Source organism: Protobothrops mucrosquamatus, unplaced genomic scaffold, assembly GCF_001527695.2.
Source record: "Protobothrops mucrosquamatus isolate PMUCROS unplaced genomic scaffold, P.Mucros_1.0 scaffold11, whole genome shotgun sequence".
Classification (NCBI taxonomy): Eukaryota; Metazoa; Chordata; class Lepidosauria; order Squamata; family Viperidae; genus Protobothrops; species Protobothrops mucrosquamatus.
The window spans coordinates 111,344-132,077 of NW_015386398.1; the positions used below are offsets into that span (position 1 = coordinate 111,344).

The 20,734-nt window shown below is 43.5% G+C and overlaps 2 protein-coding genes across 2 annotated transcripts in view; one reads left to right on the forward strand and one right to left on the reverse strand.

Moving 5' to 3' along the window:
- Window positions 1-8,068: 8,068 nt before the first annotated feature.
- Window positions 8,069-9,220, forward strand: LOC107282719 (transforming growth factor beta regulator 1-like). Its single transcript, XM_015810536.1, has one exon. The coding sequence runs from the start codon at window positions 8,083-8,085 to the stop codon at window positions 9,103-9,105; it is 1,023 nt and encodes a 340-aa protein (XP_015666022.1). The 5' UTR covers window positions 8,069-8,082; the 3' UTR covers window positions 9,106-9,220.
- Window positions 9,221-12,545: 3,325 nt separating this feature from the next.
- Window positions 12,546-20,734, reverse strand: part of LOC107282698 (translational activator of cytochrome c oxidase 1) — an 8,628-nt gene continuing 439 nt past the window's right edge. Inside the window, exons 2-6 of the mRNA XM_015810512.1 lie at window positions 19,040-19,277; window positions 17,897-18,003; window positions 16,447-16,577; window positions 15,307-15,484; window positions 12,546-13,375 (exon numbers count right to left, since the gene is read on the reverse strand). Of these exons, the coding sequence (XP_015665998.1) occupies window positions 13,175-13,375; window positions 15,307-15,484; window positions 16,447-16,577; window positions 17,897-18,003; window positions 19,040-19,256 (834 nt within the window). The 5' untranslated portion in view covers window positions 19,257-19,277 and the 3' untranslated portion in view covers window positions 12,546-13,174. The remainder of the gene's footprint in view (window positions 13,376-15,306; window positions 15,485-16,446; window positions 16,578-17,896; window positions 18,004-19,039; window positions 19,278-20,734) is intronic.

Sequence of the window (20,734 nt, forward strand, 5' to 3'; positions counted from 1 at the left end):
GGACTTGCAAGGTTATTAAAGCCTTCTGGATAAAATTATGGTGGAATTTACAGCAAGTTTTTAAAAGAAGAATTTTTTTTTTGCCTCAGTTGTTTCTCCTAGGTATTACACATAATCTGGATGTAAAAGAAACGAATTTGATGTTGTATTGTTTAACTGCTGCCCGTTTGCTGATAGCTCAAAACTGGAAGAGTAAAGTCTTACCTACAATAGAGGACTGGAGAGTGAAGGTTTCGCATCTTGCTGAAATGGCAAAGATTTCGGCTTATTTGAAGGATCACTCAAATGAACAATTTTTATCAATATGGAGAAGATGGATTGTTTATATTCAAAATAAGCATAGAATGGTGGAATATAGGTTAGGTTTTTAGATAAAAAAAAATTTTTTCTTTATATATATACATATATTTCACCTACTTATGTAGAATTATACTTTGTGGAGTTAGGGATATTAATATAAGGTTATTTTTAGTTGAATAGTATCCTGGGATTAGGTTTGGGAAGTCCGGGTGGGGGGTGGAGGGGGGGTTTCCAATTGTGATGTACTTGTGATGTGTTCTTTTTTTTATGTTGAAAACAATAAAAAATCTTTTGAAAAAAAAGAAAAAGTGAAATAAAAAGTAAAGCCCTGCCAGTTTTCAATGTGTCTCAATGCATATGAAAAGGATCTTGGCATCAGTTCTGGAGTTACAGATGCCATCTTGATTTTTTTGCTGATCTGTGGACCCTCAGACAACAGGTGGGAAGGTGGCAGCTGTATAACCTTTTATAGCAGGCATGTCAAACTCGCGATGTCACATGACATCACGTGACGTATCGGGACTTTTCCCCCATTGCCATCAATGGGGTAGGCGCAGTTTCAGCATGATGCATCTGGCCTGCAGGCCGGCAGTTTGACATGACTGTTTTACAGCATCTTCAAAACAGAGATGAGCACTGCTCACCAAAGTTGGCTATGACTGGTGGACTAAAATCCGCAGGGACTCCTTTACCTCCTTTACCTCCATTACCTTCTCTAACTTTTAAATCTTTCCTTCTCAGCACCAGAAGCACCTGAAGACAAGACAAGAAGCAACGGATGGAAACTAATCAAGGAGAGAAGCAACCTAGAACTAAGGAGAAACTTCCTAACAGTTAGAACAATTAACCAGTGGAACAACCTGCCTCCAGAAGCGGTGAATGCTCCAACACTGGAAGTTTTTAAGAAGAGACTGGACAGCCATTTGTCTGAAATGGAATATGGTTTCCTGCCTGAGCAGGGGGTTGGACTAGAAGACCTCCAAGGTCCCTTCCAACTATTACTACTACTACTACTACTACTACTACTACTTCTTCTTCTTCTTCTTCTTCTTCTTCTTCTTCTTCTTCTTCTTCTTCTTCTTCTTCTTCTTCTTCTTCTTCTTCTTCTTCTTCTTCNCTCCTCCTCCTCCTCCTCCTCCTTCTTCTTCTTCTTCTTCTTCTTCTTCTTCTTCTTCGTTATTATTATTATTGTTATTGTTGTTGTTGTTATTATTCAAAGATCAAATTTTCAGATATCATATCACAAGGAGGGCTGTTATCTATTGCAGCAGCAGAGAGGTTTTTCAGCAGACTGGAAGGGGCACAATTTTGCATGTTGCCTGCCTCCCATGGATGGGACTTCTCTTATTTGGGTTTTCTGGTATAATAATAATAATAATAATAATAATAATAATAATAATAATAATAATAATAATAATAATAATAATAATAATAATAATAATAATAATAATAATAATAATAATAAAGTTGGAAGGGGCCTCAGAGGTCATCAAGTCCAACCCCCTGCTCAGGCAGGTAACCCTATACCATTTCGGACAAATGGCTGTCCAGTTTCTTCTTAAAAACTTCCAATGTTGGAGCATTCACCGCTTCTGGAGGCAGGTTGTTCCACTGGTTAATTGTTCTCACTGTCAGGAAGTATCTCCTTAGTTCTAGGTTGCTTCTCTCCTTGATTAGTTTCCATCCGTTGCTTCTTGTCCTGCCTTCAGGCGCTTTGGAAAATAGCTTGACTCCCTCTTCTTTGTGGCAGCCCCTGAGATATTGGAACACTGCTATCATGTCCCCCCTCATCCTTCTCTTCATTAAACTAGACATACCTAATTCCAGCAGCCTTTCCTTATATGGTTTAGCCTCCAGTCCCCTAATCATCTTTGTTGCTCTTCTCTGTAGTCTTTCTAGAGTCTCAACATCTTTTTTACATCGTGGTGACCAAACCTGGATGCAGTATTCAAAGTGTGGCCTTACCAAGGCATTGTAAAGTGGTATTAACACTTCACGTGATCTTGATTCTATCCGTCTGTTAATGCAGCCCAGCACTGTGTTGGCTTTTTGGGCAGCTGCAGCACACTGCTGGCTCATATTTAAGTGATTGTCCACTAGGACTCCGAGATCCCTCTCACAGTTGCTACTATTGAGCAAGGTACCTGTACATTTGGTTTTTCTTGCCTAAATGTAGAACCTTACTTTTTTCACCATTGAATTTCATTTTGTTAGATAGAGCCCAGTGTTTAAGTCTGTCCAGATCCTCCTGTATCCTAAGCCTGTCTTCTGGAGTGTTGGCTATTCCTGCCAGCTTGGTGTCGTCTGCAAATTTGATGAGTTCCCCATCTATCCCCTCGTCCAAATCATTGATGAAGATGTTGAAGAGCACTAGGCCCACTACACACTTCCCTCCATGTAGATGTGGTTCCATTGAGGACCACATGCTGAGTACGGCCGATCAGCCAGCTACGGATCCATCTGTTGGTGATGCTGTCTAACCTGAATTTTTCTATCTTATCAAGTAGTAGGTTGTGATCTACTTTGTCAAATGCCTTACTGAAGTTCAAGTAAATTTTATCCACAGTATGCCTGATATGCCGTGACAGTCCACAGACCAGGGTTGGGGATCCCTGATCTATGGCACACCTAGCTGCCAGGAGCAACATGGCTTACTTGATTTTGATCTCACATATATATGAATCTGATTTATAAACGAGGCATCCAACTGACTGCTCTCCTTACACACAAAATTGAGCTCATTAGAGTATGTTGATTAATCTATATTCAGGATCAGACGCATCTCGCACTCACCTATTCATGCAACAGATGATTTTCCTAGGACAGACACTCCCAATCACTGACAACCGAACAAGCTGAAATTCAACAGGTACAGCCTACTTTCCTTCCAGGTTGTAAAGTCTATTCAAGCATTCTACTGAGGATTTAGCACTAGTAAACCACGGAAAGCGTGCTTCCACTGCCCCCTTGAGGGAACTGCAAGTCAAGACAGCCCAGTACAGAACTTTATGTTAGTTGCCATCTTATGGGAGCATGTCCTGGGCAGTACAGTTTTTTGAAGTTTACCTCTACATTCAGAGAAAGTGCGACTACATTGGCGAATGATTTCCAACATCACAGATGCTTGAGCTGGTGTAATTTCTTTCTCTTTTGTCAGCTTCCTTTTTTGGGGGGGGAGGCACCAAACTATAGTGAGAAAGCCAGATCTTGTTTGCTATATGCAGAATATCTTCAGCATTTCTTTCTTTATATTTTATTTGTTGATTAAATTTGTATGCTGCTCATCTTCTCTGTTAGGTTATTCTGGGCAGCTCACAGGCTATAAAATACACAAAAATTAAAATATATTAAAATATTAAAATGACAAATTAAAATTTTTAAAACTATACAAAAACCCAAATCAAGAGATGGACGGCACATGGATGGGGGTCTTCTTTTAATTAATTTTAAGTATTAATTACTGGATAGCATTAATCCTCTAATCATACATCCAAGTCACAATATATATTGCAGAGTACTTCAGTTTTGTAAGGGGAGGTTTCATTTAAAAATTACTAAAATCAAAGCCTTTCCCACAACTTGAGCAAAACTCTTCATGATTACATGTATGTTTAATGCAGGGGTCTTCAAACTTGGCCCTTTTATGACTTGTGGACTTCAACTCCCAGAATTGCTCAGCCAGGCACGCCTGGAGTTGAAGTCCACAAGTCATAAAAGGGCCAAGTTTGAAAACCCCTGGTTTAATGGGTTACTAGTTTTTTTCTGATTTTTTTTTTAAACTTCCCAGGCTTGTCTACAGCTCTGAGTGTTTCAAAACAGCCTATATTGAAATAAAATTCAGACCACAAGAGTACAAAGCAAAAACCTGCAGGCAAGACTTAATGTCAACATTTTGTGTCAAGGGGTGATAGCTTTTGTTTGGATCAGTCTTCTGGTGAAAATAATGGTGTTTCACAAACAGGAATTTCTCACTGGTCTGAAGTCAGAGGACAAGCAGAAGAGTAACCTGGTTGAGTTGGGGTTTCGAAATCAGAAATGCCATTGAGAAAGACACTGAAACCCAGATGTAAATAAACAGCTTCACATTTGAAGTACTCATGGTTGTCAAACGAAACATCAGATGACTGCAATTTGTGAGCTGACATTAATCTACCATGTCAGAAGCCAGCTGGGAAAGTCAGCAGTGGCAATCATGTTACTGCTGGATGCTGCAACTGTTGTTAAGACTCTTTTTCACTTATATTCAGGGCTTTTTTTGGTCATAGAACGCCCAGAACAGAGTTCCGGCACCTTTTTTGGATGGAACCTTGTAAGGGTAGGCAAGGCGGATTGTATGACGTGTGTGAGTTCTGGCACTTTTTTTTTTTTTTTACAAAAAAAGCACTGCTTATATTGTATGAAGAACTTCGAAGATAGGCATCCTGCTTTAGAAGAAGGAACCACTGTTGCAAATGTTTACGCCACAGTAGAAATATCAGCCTTTCAGATGCCCCAAGACTAGTACATTTAGACCAGTGTTTTTCAAACTTGGCAACTTTAAGATTGATGGACTCCCAGAATTCTCCAGCTAGTAAATACTGATTTAGACCAGGGTGTCAAACTGCTGGCCCGCGCAGAGGCTGTGCCCACCCCAGCTCCAGCAATGCAAAAAAAAAGTCACGATACATCATGACACGTCACGTGACGAGTTTGACACCTGTGATTTAGACTAACCCTGTTCCAATATCTTCCTGCTTTGTTCAACCACAGGTAATCCTCAATTTATGACTGGCCACTTAATGAGCATTTGAAGTTACAACAGATCTCCCCCGAGCTTCTTATGACCCATTTGTGGACTTATGACAGCCACGCATACACCCAAGGTCATTTGATTGCATTTTGGGTGCTTGGCAAGCAGCTCATCTTTACGGCCATTTGCAGTTGAAAATTAATTTATGAACACAGAGTGATTGGGCTCCGGTGCCAAGCTTCTTCTGAGCAAAATGCAGGGATTGCTCCATACAAGCAGTCTTCAGTTCTTTTCACACATTCTACACACATACACGGGGGGCGGGGGGCGGGGGCTGTGCCTTTTTAAGAACCCTTTGCGGATTTGCTTGAAATCCTCCTGTTCCTTCTTGAGCATACTCTGCTCAAATTCTTTCTTCCTTTTCAAGCCTCCTGCCTGGATTACTTCTTCTGCCATGACCTGGATCTGCCCACCAGAACACTGGCCGCTCCATATGCCACACACACCCCAAACCCAGCCAAGGTGTAGCTTCTCTAAGCAACCTGAGACACACCTTCTCTTCTCCTTGCTCTAAGTTGCCTCATTTCCATCTTTGGCTGCCTTGGGACCCGAGTTCTCCATCTCAAGATTGGCAGCTTTCAAATGGGTGGACTCCAATTCCCAGAATTCCCCCACCAGCCTGCCAGCAGGTGAATTCTGGGAGTTGAAATCCACATATCTTAAAGTTGCCAAGATTGAGAAGCCCTGCACCTGTAGTGTTAAAACTCAGCTGCTAAATAATTATTCCGCGTAATGGTGAACCAGAACCAAGAGCGAGGCTGTACGATATTTTCATCAGTCGTAATCTTGCAGATATACAGATCTGTTTAATTTACATGCCCCAATCACTCCATCTTCTCAACCTCTTTTCCAAAAAGAATTCTGGTTTGTACTTCACTCCTTCAGAAGAAAAAGTTGCCACATGATTCCTGTGCATTGATCAGGGCCAGACAGAAGCAACTGCTGAGGCTCCTCTGCCAGAGATGCAGCTGCGAAGACTCCATAGACCAGGGGTCTTCAAACTTGGTCCTTTTATGACTTGTGGACTTCAACTCCCAGAATTCCTCAGCCAGGCACACTGGCTGAAGAATTCTGGGAGTTGAAGTCCACAAGTCATAAAAGGGCCAGGTCTGAAGACCCCTGCCTTAGGTTGAATTCCCGCCCTGCCCCTTCGAAGGCAGAGGAGCAAGGCCCGCCGCGAGAAGGCGCTAATCCTTCCTCAGCAAGCAAAGGGTTACGCCAGCAGCAGAGCAAGGCAGAGACGTCAAGGGGGGAGGGGATCTCGCAGCCTCCGCTCTTTCCGCTTCCTGCTCCGGGATCTGAGAAGGCGGGTTGCTGCGATCTCGGGGTGAGAATCCGGTGGCGAGAGTTCTGCAATGATAAATTCGATTAGGAGAGGAGGAGGCGGGCAGATGATATGCTTTGCAAGTCATCTCATAATTGCAAATGCTTATTTCGAATAATTCTGCGTTTCTAGCAAAAGAGCGGGGAATTCTGGCTAGAACGTGCGAAGGACCGCAGCTGAATTGCATCCAGTCTCGCTGCTATCCTGGTCACCCGCAGTGGCCAAACCACTATAACTTTCCATTTCCAGGTAGTAGTTGATAGATCAGCATTTCTGAAACTTGGCGACTTTAGGACACGTGGTCTTCATCTCCCAGAATTCCTCATGCTGGCTGGAGAATTCTGGGAGATGAAGTCCACGTGTTTTAAAGTCGCCATGTTTCAGAAATACTATGATATATTGTTTTTTAACTGGAGTGGGGGGCTTTATTTGCCCGTTGTGATGGCAGTAAGTAATTGATCTAGTCTGCCCTCAGTTTGTCAATGTTCACTTTGGAAGCCATGAAAGTGGATGCCTGTTGTATTACTTTTTTAAAAGCAAATTCCATTAAAGATAGTTTCCCAACCTGGGGTCCCTTTATGGTACTGGGACTACAGATGCTTAGCCAGCTAGGTGACCAAGAGATAACAGAGTTATGGGCCCATTACCCACAAATGAAGCTGGGCATGCTTTATTTTAGGCACCTCGGGGCAAAGCCAGCTCTGCCTTATCTTCTTGTGGGTTGCTGATTTTTCATTGCTGTGTCCTTACCTTTCTGTTTATTTTATTCTAGTTTCCTCTTTGCCATAATTTCCGCCCTTTTTAGCACTTTGCATAGGTAAATGTGGAGGAAAATTTCTTACCAGGATCATTGTTTTGCTGAACTTTTAAGGAAAAAGGTTACACTGGGAAGGTGAAAAGGGGTTCTGTTTAAATGGAACAGCTCTGAAACTGAAATGTGGCTGTTCCATATGAGAGACCTATGTTGAATTAGACAAAGGGTTTTCCCCACAATCTGGTTCAATAGCAGTCATCCAGGGGCTAAAACAGGTAGTCCTTGTCTAGTAACTGCATGGTATAGTGACCATTTGCAGTTGCGACAGTGATGAAAAAGGAGCTTTGTGACCAATCACATTTACGACCTTCACAGGTCTGTAAAGCAAAGGAAAGCTGGTGTAAGATTGTAAGCAGTTGCAGTTTCACAACTGCTTTGCTTAACTGAGTGCCAGTCTCAGTTGTGATCACTAAATGAGGACCACTTGCACCAAGCTTCTTCTTTCTTCTTGGATAGCCAATAGATGCTTTGGGATCCATAAGTTTGTGGAATTATATTTTGTATTACTTTTTAAAAATATTAAAATCCCAAAATGTTGTAACTTTGGCTTTTTTAATTATTTGACTTGCCCTTTTCTGCATTTTTTCTGCTTGTGTGAAAACAAAGCTATGCTCTTAAGTATATTGAATCTCATTTTAGAAGGCCACAGTGGTACAGTTGTACGTTACAATATGCTTGTGTCTGATTAGAAGTAGCCAGCCTTGCCATATTCATAATTTATGCATGGTTGATTGATTGCTAGGACAAGACTGAGCTGGAAATATTTACCTATTTGCTGAAATTGCCTTTGGGACTTTTCTTCTTCCCTACAGCCATCTACTGCCTACCTCCGTTTCTTCTCTTCTGCTGCCCACGATGAAGAAAAACCTACGGAAAAGCCAGGATGAACGTTATCGCTTGAAGTTCCAGCGTCTTTGCCGTGTGGCCAAGGTGCTGGTTTACGAGAACGCAGCCTTGTGTGATGAGGTTGCCCGGATGGAGACCAAATACCTGCAGGCACGTGAAGAGCGCCGCTTCCTGCTTACTCGCCTGTTGCAAGCACAAGCCCTGGCTGAAGAAGACTCACCCACACCAGCTGTGGCAGCCAGCCTGCAACCATCCCCAGATGAGCCGGCTACTCGCAAAATTCGCCGGGAGCGCAAAGGCAAAGAGAATGGCCGAGCATCCAAACGCAGGGCACCCCTGGAGCTGGGCATCCGCCGGCTGGTCCCCCCGCTTCCCTTAGATCCTGCCGGACGACCGATTTTTCCTATTGCTTTAGGTCCACTGACTGTCTACAGTCTGGGTGAGATCATCTCCGACCGTCCTGGTTTCCACACAGAGAATGCCATCTACCCGGTGGGATACTGCAGTACCAGGGTTTTTGCCAGCACCCACAGGCCAACTTGCCGCTGTCTCTACACCTGCCAGATCAAGGACGGGGGCACCGGGCCACACTTCGAAATTGCCCCTGAAGACGAACTGGGAGCTGTAATAATGGGGTCCACCCCGGATGCCTGCCATGCTCAGCTGTTGGAAGCAGTGGGTGCTGGCCAGCTTGAGCCAGCAGGGGCCGAATTCTTTGGGCTGTCACACCCCGCAGTCCAACACCTTGTCCAGAGCTGCCCAGGTGCACACAAGTGTGCTGGGTACCGCTGGTGCCGCTTTGAGATCTGTCGCCCGAATGATGGACACCCTCCTGAGGGGCTGTCTCCAGGGAACCCGGGCATTGATTTTGAGGTGTTCCAGAGTCAAGATTTGGCCAGGTCTATGAATCTAGACTTCCCTGCAGCTTCTCCTTCTCCACCCTGTGGAAACGGCTACACTGAACTTTTCCTGCCTTGTGCTACTTCGGCTGAGTCCCCCCTCCCTCCGAGTCCAGAAACTGACCCTGATTGAGAACAGCCAGAAGGCAGCTTTTAAGGTTGCATCATCCTTTCTTTCTAGCTCCTCTACGGGGAGAGCAGAGTTGCCTTTTATCACTAGAATGGGCTTGATTGAAATTTTCAGGTTTTTTTTTCTTCCTTTACCTTTAGATTTACAGTGGCTCCAAGCACCCGCTTTATCTCTTTAAGTTTTCCCCAGGATCAATAAGAATAGAAGTAATTTAAAAACTACGTTAGGGGGGTCAGGGCTTTTAAGGGGGGCTGTGGAATTCTTCAAATCAGGGTTTATCAGTAAAGGGCCGAGATTGCTTACTTTTTGCAAAATTACCAATACTGTGGCTATATTTTGGAGGCAGCCACACTCATTTCCAGTTCACTTATTCTGGAGCAGTGTTTGTTCTGTAGAGGAACAGCTACAGAAGATCTTGTCATTGGCTTGTCCCAAGTGGGAACCAGTCTGGCTTGTTGTACAGAAATCATGTGCTAAAGCCACACCTGCACTCTGCCTGGACAAACAAGCTGTTGGCTTGTCCAGATGTAACCAGGAGCAAGGACTGCTACATAGGCATACGTGCCCTTCCAAATTGGCTACCCTCTATAGCAGGGGTGGGCAGCTATGGCCCCTTTATGACCTGTAGCAAGCTCAGGAATTCTGGGAGTTGAAGTTCACAAGTCATAAAAGGCCATAGGTGCCCACCCCTGCTCTACAAGTAATCCTCACTTAAAAACCCGAATCGGGACCGGAATTTCCATTGCTAAGAGATGTGGCTGTTAAGTGAAAGATTATATAACCACACCACTTAGCATTGGAATGTTTGATAGTCACAGTTGCACATTGTTAAGTGAGGACTGCACGCATTTCCTGCCCTGTTGTACTCGCCTCCACCTCATCTCCATCTACAATCTCATCCCAATCTTTGCCTTTTTCGGTATCCTGCGCTCCCCTGCTCCCCCCAGCTTACCCCCATCTTCCTCCCACAGCTGATGATGTGTGCCTGACTTGTTGGCCTTTGCATTGCAGCTGCTGGCAGAGCACAGGGGGAAGTAAAGCAGAGAACAGCCAAAAGGGCAAAGATGGGAGGTAGGCGGATGGAGTTAATTGAAGTGCACCCTGTGATAATATATGCAGGTGGCATGCCAAGTGCCCAACTTTGATCATGTGATCACAGGGGTGCTGGAGCGGCCATAACTTCAAGGACCAGGCATAAGCATCATTCATTCAACATTATTGTAACTTTGAAGTGTCACTGAAGAATGTTAAGTGAGGATTATCAGTAATATTTGTTTGTGACTTTCTAGCTAGTTAACGGTCTTGAGAATCTTATTTTAAGCCAATACATCCAGTGATATTGTAACATCTGAAGTTAGGGAAACCAAATAACTCTCCATGTTCTGATACTAGAAATTGAACCTTCATTTTGATCCCAATCAGCTAAAAGACTACTTGGGGACTATATGAGATAACATGGAATGCATATAGCCTGTAGTTTACCAAACCCTGGAGTACAGAAGGACATGCCTGGGTAGAAAAAAAAACAGTCTTGCTATTAAATGAACATCTACTTTACTTGTTTAGTTTTCCTGCAGCTGGGCTAGCAATTGGTTTCAAAATATTTCCATCATAGCCTCATTGAAAAGGTAATGTTAGATCATGTCTTGTGTTCCATTTAGACATTAATACGTAGAATTTATAAGGGGTGTTATTTCTGCTTTTACCCATAATCTTCAAATGACTATTAAAGAAAAACAGTTTTTGTATATTGTGTTTATCTGTGATGCTCATTAGGCAATGATACTGTCAACTCCATGCTAATATTGTATTAAGATACCTTCTCATTGTAACTGATTGTGTAAATTCCCCTTCCTGTGCCATTTTCTAGTGTATGAATGTTAATAGACTAGTAATTAAATTGAAGTGTTGCTTTACTTTTTATATTGTATACTAGAAAAAAGTATAATATTTCAGAGAAGAACAGGAGCACATCTATGCCAATATTGGAGAAACACTGTTGGTTATACAACTTCCAAATTCACACACAAAATCAAGCACACAATGACTGGCCTGTATTATCTTGATTTCCCCCTCCCATTATTTTCTTAGTATATTAAAAAAAAAAGTGTCCATAAGCCTCGACTTTGCAACCTATTTTGTTCTAAGCCTTAAAATTTGCCTATGAAGAAAATTTGACGATGCATATGGAATTAGTAGAATATAAATACAAAAATAGTATCACTCATCTGATAATGAATTCTCCTTTTAAGGAAAGGATTTCTTTCCCCAATTTGTAATGTATAGGCCAGTGATGGCGAACCTATGGCACGGCTGCCAGGGGCGGCACTCGGAGCCCTCTCTGTGGACACACGTGCTGTTGCCCCAGCCTTGCCTCCCCCAACCCCCTCCTCTCCAGCAGCCCCCCTGAAGGAGAGTCACCCCTGAGCATGGCCCACATGGAGCAGCGCAGCCAAGGACATGGCAGCCAGGCAGCGTAGATAAAACTCTGCCCTCATATCCCATCATGCAGTTGATGCTGCAGGGTGCGGGCAGAGGGTGTGGCCGCCATAGCGCTGCTGGGCTGCCTGGGCGATCTGCGGCGGGCCCTGGAGGTGGTGAGTGGTCCTGTGGGCAGGCGGGGGATGGGGGAGCAAAGTGGGGGCAGGGCAGGGGGGGTGGAGCAGGGGCAGGGCCAGTTTTGGGCACTCGATCTCTAAAAGGTTTGCCATCACTGGCATAGGCTCATAATCCTATCTGTGCAAATCAATTGTGACATATGTAGATGTTTGTTTACAGACACATTCATCAGCATTCATATAGTCTTCAACTTACGACCAGTTGCTTAGCAACTGTTTGAAGTTGCAGTGGACATCCCCCCCCCAATTCCCAAAGGTACTTATGACATGGTTCTAATGTTCTGGCAGCTGCCCCCCCCCAAAAAAAACCCCCATCCCATGACTGCACATTGGGTGTTCAGTATATACAGCTATTTGCAGTATCCCATTGTTATATGCCTGCGTGTTACAACACTTTTGCCGAAAATCAGTATAATATTTTGGGCTTTCCATAAAAATGGCCCACGGCAATGTGTTAATTTTACAACTGCTGCGTTCATTTGAGTGACACAAAAAAAGTAAAACTGAGTCACTCACATGGGTGAACTGCTTTACCACCATCATGTCCTACAATTGTAATGGCAGGCTCCTATTATGGTCATAAGCCAAGGAGTACCTGTACACATCTGAGACACGCCAGCCGCACAACTACAAAACACACTTTTTTTCTCAAATTTGATAGAACCATACACCAAACGGCCATTTTAAAAATATATGTGGATGCACAATTATCAATGTAAATAGACATTTGCATACCAACTTTCAGTTTCTGTATTAATATTTCTGAACAAATTGATCTAAGGGGAAAAACAAAGTGATACTGATTCTAGAAACACAGATGTGAATTGCTGCTGAATGATTCTTCAGGACAAATGCTTTAATATGATTCAGAATGGCTATTTGGATGCATTTACTGTCCATCGTGGAGGCATCCCAAAGGAGCAAAGTATGTATCCAAACTGGTTCCATCACACATAAATTCAGATGTGTAGAGAGGTGTGTGTGTGTAAAGATTTTTTACGAGCTTGCATGCTTGAAGAAGGCAGAACTATCTCCCAACAGCTCAGGAAAAATGGACCAAGAACGTATCCAGTTATATCAAGATTACTGAACTTTCAGTTAATGTATCACTGTTGGCTTGGGAATTATCTGTTTGGATATGATTGGTTTGTTATATTGAGGTGCTAATGAGACAGCCACACTATCCTCCAATTGCAACTAGTAACCAATCCCAGATATTTCTAGATATTTCCAAGCTGTCTTGCTCCAGCACTTTTCTAGCATCCACATTTGGTACATGCCGTTGGGTTGTCTTCCGACAAGGAACGTGAAGAAGAGGGCAAAGAGGCACATGGACATGTCAGAAACATAGCAAATGTCATTTACCATTAATAGTCTTGGTTTGAATCGGGGGAAAATAATACCAGAATTTAGCTGGTAAGGCTTCAGTAGCTCCTGGAAGTATGCTGGTAAAACTATGCAATGTTGTTGTATACCCGAACAACATCTACGTGGTCTTCAAGGGCCTCTAGCAACCTCACGGCCCCTTCTATCTCTGGGTCTGATAGCTGGACATGGACAATTGGGATGAATTCAAGGCCAGCAGACAATGAACAAAGACCCAGCGACTCCAGTTTTTCACGTACTTGGTGCAAGGTGGACACAGCGGAAATAAACTAAGCGGTGGAGAAGACAAAAGAAGGAAAAAATATAGTGTTAGAGCCAGTGCCTAGAAACCTAAAACGCCTCATCAAGTCTAAAAAGTTCAAATAGTTATAACCATGCCTTGGGATTCTCCAACAGTGGGGGGGGGGGGGTTTGACTCTTTGGGAGACTAATCTGCAGGAGTCAAGGAATTTACATATTTAGATCACGGTTGCTGTTACAACTTGTTCTTTGTCTAGACCAGGGGTAGGCAACCTTGGCTCTTTTATGACTCGTGGATTTCAACTCCCAGAATTCCTGAGCTGGCTTGGCTGAGCTTGGAAACTCTCCCTTTCCCCTCAGCATGGCTGGCTCAGGAATTCTGGGAGTTGAAGTCCACAAGTCATAAAAGAGCTAAGGTTGCTTACCCCTGATCTAGAAAGAGTCTAGTTCAGACTGAGCACGAGTGAATTCTGACAGAGCTTGGCAAGCACTTGGTGGAAATCAATGATCAGCTACCTGTTGGGTGCACATCCTGTCCAAGTGAGAGATTTCAGTGTGCTACCTTGCAGGGATCCAGTCCTATATTCCTCTGGCATGCATCTCCATGGTGGGTTTGCTATCTTGGTGAGGTAAGGATGGGCAAGAGCCACAATGTATATAGGTAGTCCTTGACTTACGACTGATCACTTAGTAACAGTTTGAAGTTATGATCTACTTCAGTGGTGGCGAACCTATGGCACGGGTGCCAGAGGCGACACTCAGAGCCCTCTCTGTGGGCATGCGCGCTGTCGCCTCAGTCCTAGGTCTTCAGCTGGGTTTTATAAAACCTGTTCACTTTAGGCCTCCGCCATATGCAAAAAACCTCAAAAAACGGTTCAATCAGTCAATTTCAACTTCTTGCGGGGAAAAAAAAGATCTTGCAAAGTTGGAATTGATTGATTGAACTTTTTAGTCCCACCCCGTCTGCCATTACCACCGCAGCCACGCCCACCCAATGGGCCATGCCCACCCAATTGGCCACATCCAGCCAATGGGCCACACCCACCCGGCACCCGACGATGCATAAGTGGGTTTTGGGTTGCAGTTTGGGCACTCGGTCTCTAAAAGGTTCGCCATCACTGATCTACTTGAAAAAGGGGACTTAGGACCTGTATCCGAAGTTCCAATGGTTGCTCCCGTGCCCTGTGACCACATGAACTACATTTTATGACTGTTTTGCTGCATTCAGAAAAAATAGTCTATAGCAAACAGTGAGTTCGTTTAACAACTGCAGTATTTGCTTAATGATATTTGCTTAATGCAAAAAAGTCATAAAATTTGGTGGGTCACATGACCAATCTGTTTTACAACCATTGATATTTACAACCTTAATGGGCAGGCTTCATTACAGTCGTAACTCAAGGACTACCTATAGTCTTGCATAGGGAACCATTTCTAAGCCATATGAAATTTTATCAATTGTACAAAAACACCCTTAACTCCAACTTATACTTCAGGGCAAGCAAGATTCTCTTGGTCAACCCCCCCCCCCCCACACACACACTCATTTTTGTAGTCCACAGTCCCCTCCATGTAGTGCCACTGAAACTCAGCGTCAAGCCAATGATTTTGTTATAAAGACTCCACAGCTTGAGCTCAACCCTAGTGACAATGGACATTATGGGCAATATTCTCAGAAATTACAGGGAATTTGCCATTTTTTTCACTTAAGAGTTCCCCCCCCCCCCCCCACTTTCCTCAGTCTACAGTCTTGGGATTTTTCTGGTGATCTCCCATTCAAGTACAAACTCAGCCCAAACCGTGTAAGCTTTGTGAAATCACTCAAAATGTGTTAAACGTTTGTCCTCACCTCCTCGCTGGGTCAACCAATTGGGGTGCAACGTTTTTTAATTTATTTTTTTAGAGAGTGGAAATGTGTGCTGCTTACTTTGCTGAATTTAAACCCACCCTTTCAACTCACCCTGAGCACCACCTTCTCATCCTCCTCTTCCTCTTCCTGGACATCTTCAGCTCCGGCTTCAATTGCCAAGTCAAGTGCCTGATCCATGCTGACAGGACTGCCGGATTTGTCTTCCTTGCTGACAGTCACAACCCCCTTTTTTTCAAAATGATTGTGAATCCCTTCGGCAATGCTCCCCCTGCAAGGAACCAAGTCTTTAGCCTAAGACAGTGATGGTGAAACTTTTAGAGACCGAGTGCCCAAAAACTGGCCCCGCCCCTGCTCCACCCCCTGCCCTGCCCCTGCCTGCCCGCAGGGCCACTCACTGCCTCCAAGGCCCGCTGCAGATCGCCCAGCAGCGCTATGGCGGCCACGCCCTCTGCCCGCACCCCACAGCATCAACTGTGCACGATGGGGCGTAGAGGGCAGAGTCTTGTCTATTCTGTCTGGCTGCCATGTCCTTGGCTGCACTGCTCTGCGTGGGCCACGCTCGGGGGTGACTCTCCTCCGGGGGGGGCTGCTGTTGAGGAGGAGGTCACGGAGGAGGCAAGCCTGGGGCAACGGCACGTGTGCCCACAGAGAGGGCTCTGAGTGCCGCCTCTGGCACCTGTGCCATAGCTTCACCACCACTGCTTTAGCCTAAGACAGTGATGGTGAATCTTTTAGAGACCAAGTGCCCAAAACCAGCCCCGCCCCTGCCCCACATCCGCCCTGCCCCCGCCCGTCCATAGGGCCATTCACTGCCTCCACAGCCCGCCAATCGCCATGGCGGCCCAGCAGGGCCATGGCAGCCACGCCATCCGCCAGTGCCCCACAGCATCAACCGTGCAACAGGGCGTGAGGATGCAGTCTTGTTACCACTGCCTGGCTGCCATGTCCTTGGCTGCACTGCTTCACGCTTGGGGGCAACTCTCTTCCAGGGGAGCTGCTGGTGAGGCGGCTGGGGCGATGGCGCACGTGCCCACAGAGAGGGCTCTGAGTGCCGCCTCTGGCACGCGTGCCATAGGTTCGCCAGCACTGGCCTAAGACTTATTAAGTAGTGGCTTGCTAGAACTTCTGCAGTCTCTGATGTGAAAGGACCACAAATCTCCATTAAACTTCCATGCCCCCCCTCCTATCTCTTGCAAACTGGCCAGCCAACACTCCTTAGGTTGCACTAACCCATTTTTGTTTAAAAGATATCGGATTTCATTGGAAGTCCTCTTTACGTTGTCTGTCAGTATTTCGACATAGAATGATGAGCCACCTGGACCTCGGACACTGCAGAAGTGATAGATGGATTTCATCTTTTCCTGCCAAAGAAATTAATAATGATAACTATCAGCAAACCACATAACCTTCCCCATCATTTCAAGTATCAAGCATATTGTCCTCAGCTGCCCCTTTAAAGCAATTTAACAAAAGCGGGAACCAAATGCATTTGTTTATTTATTTAAAAGATTTGTGTGGCCACCTATCTTAAACACAACTCTGGGCGACTCACAACAATGAAAGCAGTAACTACAAAATCATAGACCACAGAACCATAAAAACAAAAATGCAGTGCTTAAGTCAGGGGTCTTCAAACTTGGCCCTTTTATGACTTGTGGACTTCAACTCCCAGAATTCCTCAGCCAGGCACACGTGCCTGGCTGAGGAATTCTGGGAGTTGAAGTCCACAAGTCATAAAAGGGCCAGGTTTGAAGACCCCTGACTTAAGTCATCTCCTTGAGATGCCCCACAACCAATCTAAATATCCTCCTTCTATCCTAGCATCTGGGTAACAAGCCAGCTCTTGGTAGCATACCAGAAAGCTAAAAGAGGGCCTGCCAAATCACCAGAGGGAGGGTGTTTCATAAGGTAGTGTAGCCATGGAAAAGGTACCCTTCTGAAGTGCCACTAGATGACAAGATTTCAGGGAAGGGACCGGAACATGCCTGCCTATCTGCCTAGGATAGGCAGCTATTCTGAGGAGGTAGTCCTGCAAGTATCTGGGTCTTATTCCATGAAGGGTTTTAAAAGTGATAACCAACACTTTGAATTGTACCTGGAAGAAAGCTGGGAGCCAGTACAGCTCAAACAACAGAGATGTAATATGGCCAAACCAAAGGAACACCTAATTCAGCACATGCTACTGTTGTCTGGACCAGTTGTAGCTTCCAAGTGGTCTTCAAGTGTTCTTCAATGCATCCCTTAAAAATGTATTCCTTAAAGAAATTTCTAAGTTGCTTTTCTGCTGTACAAGCTCCACAAAGGAATTTAAAACCGAACAGCAATAAAAAATCACAAAATAGAGACCAAAAGCTGGCTGGTCCTAATAACTGTTTTGCCCCCAAATAGATGCAGCATTTCCCTTTTTTGCTACTATTGTTGGCTCACAAAGGAGTCAGCAGGGACATTCAGAGGGAAGGGTGTGGGGGAAGGTACATTTGTTGTGATATCGTGGAGCAAATAACACCAATCATGCCTTGTATTCTGATCTAAGTATATAAGTCTTATCTTGTCAATGATGTCATGTGGCTTTATCAACAGGATGACACCACCATCATTTTGGCATTGCCATAGCTTGTATTGTACATCTTTGGCTATAGCCATCCCTTTATGTAGACCCCCCAATGACTCAGAAACCTACCGCGCCAGAGATGGCTGTTTCAATAGAGTTTTTTGGCATATTCTTCCTTCGACACACCTCAATAATGTTGGCTAAATTAGTGTTAAGATGTGGGTTGGGTCCTCCTTCTGAAAAGGCAATGCAGAAAGAGATGGCCGATCATTATCATTGGCTTAGGAAGCACTACACTACATTTTAGGAAACTGGAAATAAAAGAGAATTTTGTTCAGTTGGTGCAGGGGTAGGCAACCTTGGCTCTTTTATGACTCGTGGACTTCAACTCCCAGAATTCCTGAGCCAGCCACGCTGAGGGGAAAAGGAGAGTTTCCAAGCTCAGCCATGCTGGCTCAGGAATTCTGGGAGTTGAAGTCCATGAGTCACAAAAGAGCCAAGATTGCCTACTCCTGAGTTAGTGCAAGAAAGCTGAGTTCAACTATACATAATTAAGGATGCGCACACCGTGGTTTCTTCCAAATGTTGTAATTAAGGAAAGGAGAGAACATTCAGGATCCAGCCTAGTTTTAAATGCAGAATGTCTTCTATTAAATCTGAAGAGCTCATTCAGTGCAAATAGGGAGCAACATGTTTCACAGCTCCGGTTTATTAATTTTACATCCCATTTTTATTATTTTTATAAATAAGTCAAGGCAGCAAACAGAAACAACACTCCTTTCTTCTCCTATTTTCCTCCCAACAACCCTGTGAGGTGGGTTGGGCTAAGAGAAAGTGACCGGCCCAAAGTCACCCAGCTGGTTTTCGTGCCTAAGGTGGGACTAGAACTCACAGTCCTAGTTTCTAGCCTGGTGCCTTAATCATTAGACCAAACTGTTAGGTCACTGTCTCATCCTAACAATCTTGGCAGAAAGGACCGTTCTGCTCGCCAGAAAACAGGGATACATGTCACAATCTTGTCTTTTCTGCAAGTCCCTCACTTCAGACAAGTTAGCACAACAAGAACCACACCTAGCTAACAAAGGTTTGTCCAACCATTATTGCCTGGAATATGGCTTTCCATATGGTAAATCACAAATGGCTGGATTCACACAACACAACATCAAAACCAACCACATTATGGCTTCATGTCATATTGTGGCTTAGCCACAGCTGTTCTTAGGAGTCTTCACTTTGATTGTAAAAAAAGCCAGTGAAATATTGGATCCGTACCCCTCACAGCAAAACGGATCATCATGGTAAGTTTTTGGAAGACTAATGAACGTGCAATATCTTTAGGACCCTTAATATGCCTGACTTTGGACCACTTGTTGTGTCCAGCAAGTGTGGCACTGGAGGCATGGATGGCACAACTGGGATGATGGAAAAGCATCAAACGGGGTGGTCGAAGTAGAAGCCTCAGCCGTGTGTAAATGCAGCCCACGGACATGACTTAAGATTGGCCACAGACCTTGGAACAAAAGAGAATATGAAGGAAAATTATCATGGAGACATTTCAAAGAACATATAATCTACATATAAACATGGTGGTAGTATCCTATTAAGTCAATCCTAATTCTTGGTGACCATAGGAACAAATCCATACAGGTTTCTTAATGACATTTTCAGAAGGGGCATGCCATTTAGTTTTTTAAAAATATGTTTTATTGATTTTTAACATAATCACCTTAATATTTGGTAAACAGAGTGTTGTTTGGGTTAGTATTTACAAAACAATCAATAACAATTAATTTCTATAATTCTATAGTCCATACAGAATTATATGGACTAGCTTTGCTTGATTTTCTCTTCTTCCAATAATATTTTCTTTTGCCAACCTTAAATTAATACATTTCTTATTATTTGAGTAAATGATAATTAAATATAGACATTTTTCTCATGTTTCTGCAAATAACGCCATCAATATAAAGCTTCTTTTCTAATTGATTATCTTGATTGTATCGTCATAGATCCTGTTTACAAAATTCTTATTTAAATTTGTTTTCCCAATATTCAAAGCATTCTTACTGATTAAGATTTTCTCCAAATTAATTACACTTAAGTATTTGTCTTTTTTCTCATACAAGCCATCCTAACACTTTTACAATTCTCATATCTTAAAAAAAAGGAAAAAAGAAAACAATTTCTTTTATATAAACCATCCCAACATTTTTATATTTCTCATGTCAAAAAACAAAACACAAAAGAAAAAAGAAAGAAAAAATACTGTATTACTTGAGGGGCTTATCCCTCTTAAACTAATCTTCATTTATATCCAAAATCTTTCTATTTCTTTAACCATATTCAAACAGATGTTTAATTTTTAAATATTCCCTCTGGTAAATCCCATCATCTAATTTCTTAATTCTCACTTTTGCCTTTTTTTTTAGGTTGGTTTTTTTTTTTAGTTTTTCCTTTGGCTAACAACTGGTCCAAAGTCACCCAGCTGACTTTCATAGCTAGGTCAGGACTAGAACTCAACTCTCCCAGCTTCGAATCCTGCCCCTTGGACCCCTTTACCAAAAAGTTTTCCAAAAACAGATCCACACCACAAAAATGGCTCAGTTGGAGTGGGATAATTACAGCTAACCTCCCCAAAAGGTATACCCACGTGTATAGTTTATCTGAACATTTCAGAAATGCTAGGGTAAATTCTGGAGTTCCCCCTCCCACGCCAAACAGTAAAACAGCAAAGTATAAAACAACCAAACCTAATGATCTATTTATTATGTCCAAAGTGTTAGGAATAAGACAGCTATCAAAATAACACCAAAATAAGATCCAAATCCTTATTTTTTTTAACAAAACGGATTATACTTCCAAGGACCCGCTTCTTGTTATATTGATTCGTTGTTTTGCTCTTTTATTTCACACGTACAGGATACTGTCTACAAAACAAGCCACGCTCCCCGTTTCGACATTTACCCT